Below are 4,214 nucleotides of genomic sequence, written 5' to 3'. Positions count from 1 at the left end.
AGAGAGAGAGAGAGAGAGAGAGAGAGGAATATATTCAAAAAAAGCACTGATCACAAAAAATTTAATACAAAATAAGAAATTTATATTTTGCATGGTTGTGCTTTTTGTAATGAATGAAAGCAGTAAAAAGGAAGGGAAATAAATTAATTATAAAATACAATATATTAAATGATATTTCGGATTCATTATGACAGTAAGATATACGGAATGAATAATACGAAGGACATAAGATTGAAACGACATTTTGCCACCACAATAACCTTATTTGCAGAGGAAATGAGGATGAACAGATGGATGGCGAAGAAACGACAAGACGAAGCTTTAAAGGTCGATCAGGACAAGATAAGAAAAATAACCAAAGTCAAGATTTGTTGAAACAACAAGTTAACGATTTAGCTATACAAATGACATATCTCTCCCATCAGGTAATCTACCTTTTGACTACTTTAATTTCTTAATTGATTAATGCACAGTAACTATTGTATTGATTGTAATTTTTAAAAAACAATAAAGAATTGGAGGAATTGAATGAAATATATTATTGCATTATTGCTTAACTAGTTTCAGGTTACACTTTTGTTGAATGCTCTTCATGTGCCATCTTGCCAGTGCGGTATTTGCAAGCCATACTATCAAACTCAGGTCGAAATGTTCAAATTATTAAAGGATGGTGCATCAATACAGTTATCACCAAATAAAATTATTGATAATAATAAATCAACGAATGTGGCACAAAATGGTTTTATCGAGAAACGACCAGTGAAAACTGAGGTTACTTTCCCAATTTATTTTTTTTCCCAACTTATTAATTAACTGTGCAATTGTTTTCCTGTCCGAGTAGAATTTCGTTACTAAAATGTTAATTCTCAAAAATCGGGGATTAACATATCTTGAACATTTGATCGGTAATATTTACTGATGAGCAGCAAGTTTTATTATCACAAGTGATAAGTAATTGAAGTTAATTTCGATTCTCATGGAATTTCTCACTTCTATCACATTACTTATACAGATTCATAATTACAGATGTCCAAAACTTCACCAACATCAGTGGGAGCTGTGACAGCGGGAAATATTCAAGCAATTTCAAACGTACCTTCAATGAATGATTGTGAGGCATTGCTGTCACAAATTTTTACGCAAACCGGACTTCCTCTTAATGGTGCTCAGGTTGCGGCAGCTGCAGCTGCCGCTACGGCGGGCTTACCCGCGGCATTTGGCCTTGCCGCTGCTGCGGCTGGAACTTCATTTACGAAACCACTTAGTGGGAATGCTTCAAATAAAGGTAAAATGTTTGTCCGATTTCAAGATCATTTTATGTCAGGAAATTTTCTTTCTGATGGAAATAGGTCGATTTTTTTTTTTCGAAATTTGGCTGAACTACCTTTCTGTTGTCATTGTAAAGTACAAGTCTATTTGGTTTGGTTGTTTATGGCATTACTCTTTCTTCAAGGGTGAGGGAATAAGTTATCTGTTGGAAACGATTTACTTTACTTTACTTATCTGTTAGTTGTTTGATTGTCGACGGTTTATGCAAATCAACTTTGATAGTTACAAAACGTTCATGTTTAGTTCATCAGAACACAAACAGTAGCGGACGACGGTCGAAATACTGTTCACCGGAAGAGAAGAAAGCGGTTGCAGAATATGCAGAAGCGCATGGTCCCAGTGCAGCCGCTCGAAAATTTGGTATTCCTACTCCAGTTGCTGCCTATTATCATCGGAAAGAATATAAACTGAAGCCATCTGGTAAATCCTTGAAAATTCGTGATAGTTTTTACTTATTTCCATTGTTTACATCATGGTAGCTTATGACAAGCTTCATATTATTGGTAATTTCTTGTTATCGTAATGTGCTGTGTAGTTGAAATATCAGAAAAAAAGTGAGTGAATTCTTGAAGAAAAGAAGAAGTGTCTGGGTTAAAACTTTTAATTAGATATTTGCAGCAATTGCGATTGCACCGCAGATGATGCCTTTGGCAAATGCTGCTTCCCCAGGTACGACCTCAGGTGACGATCTGGATAGCACGAATGGTGATTGCCAAAATGGCCCAGTTCCAAGTGCCGTGAAATTTTCCAATTCAAATGGTACTTCTAAGGTAAGCACTTAATTCGGATTTCCTAATTTGATCATTCTAAAACAAAATTTTTTTTTATGGAATTAATTTACTGATTATTTATGCCGCCTATTAGGATTTCTTAATTCATTATTGTGATTTTTTTCACTGCTTTCATCCTTTTTTTTGATATTACCAGTATTTATTAAATGGTGCGCATATCATCTCTTCTGCGCACATAAAACGCTTGATTATTTTTTTGCTTCTTTTTTCTTTTTTTGAATTTTATGCGGTTCCTTTCTTGCAGTCTTCGGAACAACACTCAAAACCAAATCCGGCACATAGCACCGGTAGTCCGGGTTTCTTACGAGGACGTGGCCGAGGGCGTCCGAAGTTAATTGGGGATGAACTTGATGCCGAATTAGTTGACTACATGGTTCAGGTAACTGTTACATCGATTTCATCAACTGATGACGAAAATTCTCATTCTATTGTAATTTTTAATTGATATTTGAAAATTATCTATTGTATCTCATGTAAGTAAAGCTTGCAGATTAAGCAGTCCGATCCACGAGGTCATTTGACCGCATCACAGGCACTTGCAATCGCTCGGGCTTATATTATGGAAAAGGCTCCTGGTCTTTTGGAAGAACACGGTGGTCAGATTAAGCTCAAACTGACTTGGGCTATGAAATTAGTTGCTAGAATCAGTGAACGACAAAAAGAGATTGAATTTGGTTTACCGGCTGGAACTATTTCGAATATGACAAGTACATTTTGTTCGGGTTATAATTATGGTTCGTTATTATAGCTGGAATTTGAAACATTTGTTTAGAATTTTTCCAAATTTATTTCAATTATTTATTATCACAAAATCACACTTTCACAGTAACACTTTTAGGGACGATGTCGAATCCAAGTTTGCCCGGTGGAAATTTTATGGCTGATGTCGTTGCCCAAAATCTTTTGAGTCAGCAAATGACCCAGATTATGACTCAAGCAGTATCAGGTAACCATATCTATGAGCAAATGAAGCAGGTCATGAGTCATTCATTATTAGGTAATCATCTCTCTTATATATTTAAATTCCTTCATCTAAATTTAAGATGAAAAATATTTTCTTTACCTAACTAGCTATTCAGCTATTTTTCTTTTCGTCATTTTTAGGTTCAGCACCAGTATCAGCTACACCACAAATCCTGAATATACGTGAACTAGAATTACCAAAACCTGATGATGGTGATTTGAAAGGTGAAATTGTTGACGCTGCTGAAAATGATACAAAGGATGAAGAGATGGATGCTACAGAACAACAATTTGATACTGATATCGAAAATCAGGCCGGTAATATTGGAAATCAGACAGGTCATAAGAAGACTTCTGCTCAGCAACATTTTATTCCATCTAATACCTTTTAAAATAGGGCAGGAATTATGTCATAGGTAACCAGGGTTATAGTTGAAAAAAACCTTCAAATAGCTATATTTTATTGTTGATTGGTCATCAAAACACGGAATGATATTTAAATGCCATAGTAATGATTATTAAGTTAGGATCTCGTTTTTCATTTCCAAAATTCTCCAGCGCAACAATTTCATTATACTTCTCCCTTTCTTTCTCTCTCTCTCTTTTGGAATAAAAATAACTATGAAATGGAAGGAATTAAAAGGTCAGAAAGGTATCATACATATATCTATATATATACATATTTATACATTTGTTGTTCTAGGCGATTAAATAATTGATTTTTCGCCATTGATGACTTAATAAAAAGAAAAAAAAAAGTGTTCTTTTTTTCTTCCTTGTTGTAAATATAGTTTTGAGCGCAACCAATGTGAAACAACTTTCTGCAAATGCTATTAATCAATTATAAATCATTTTACTAAATTTTTTATCTATTTTTTTCTGAAAGTTTAAAACCATATAAAGTTCAATTAAATATCGATTTTCAAATGTAATTATTTCATTCACTTTTTATCAAATATCAATTTTTGTGCAATATCCCCGTTGTTGCATCATCCTGGCGTTTCATAATATTTTCTTCATTCCTACTCCCAGCAAATAGCATTTTTCACAGTTCCTTCGTTCTTTATTTGTCTTTTTATATATTTTAGTAAAACTTATTGATTATTTAATGTTTTTTCTTTCTTTTATCTT

The 4,214-nt window shown here is 33.7% G+C and overlaps 1 protein-coding gene across 1 annotated transcript in view; it reads left to right on the top strand.

Moving 5' to 3' along the window:
• Positions 1-3,509, top strand: part of LOAG_13147 (hypothetical protein) — a 4,472-nt gene extending 963 nt beyond the window's left edge. The window contains exons 2-10 of the mRNA XM_020448651.1: positions 272-425; positions 568-771; positions 1,027-1,285; positions 1,573-1,749; positions 1,948-2,099; positions 2,365-2,499; positions 2,611-2,827; positions 2,959-3,066; positions 3,225-3,509. Of these exons, the coding sequence (XP_020301224.1) occupies positions 272-425; positions 568-771; positions 1,027-1,285; positions 1,573-1,749; positions 1,948-2,099; positions 2,365-2,499; positions 2,611-2,827; positions 2,959-3,066; positions 3,225-3,475 (1,657 nt within the window). The 3' untranslated portion in view covers positions 3,476-3,509. The remainder of the gene's footprint in view (positions 1-271; positions 426-567; positions 772-1,026; positions 1,286-1,572; positions 1,750-1,947; positions 2,100-2,364; positions 2,500-2,610; positions 2,828-2,958; positions 3,067-3,224) is intronic.
• The last annotated feature ends 705 nt before the right edge of the window (positions 3,510-4,214 follow it).

Source organism: Loa loa, assembly GCF_000183805.2.
Source record: "Loa loa unplaced genomic scaffold supercont3.709, whole genome shotgun sequence".
Taxonomy (NCBI): domain Eukaryota; kingdom Metazoa; phylum Nematoda; class Chromadorea; order Rhabditida; family Onchocercidae; genus Loa; species Loa loa.
The sequence above is the reverse complement of the archived record's forward strand: the minus strand, read 5'-3'. Positions and strand labels throughout refer to the sequence as shown.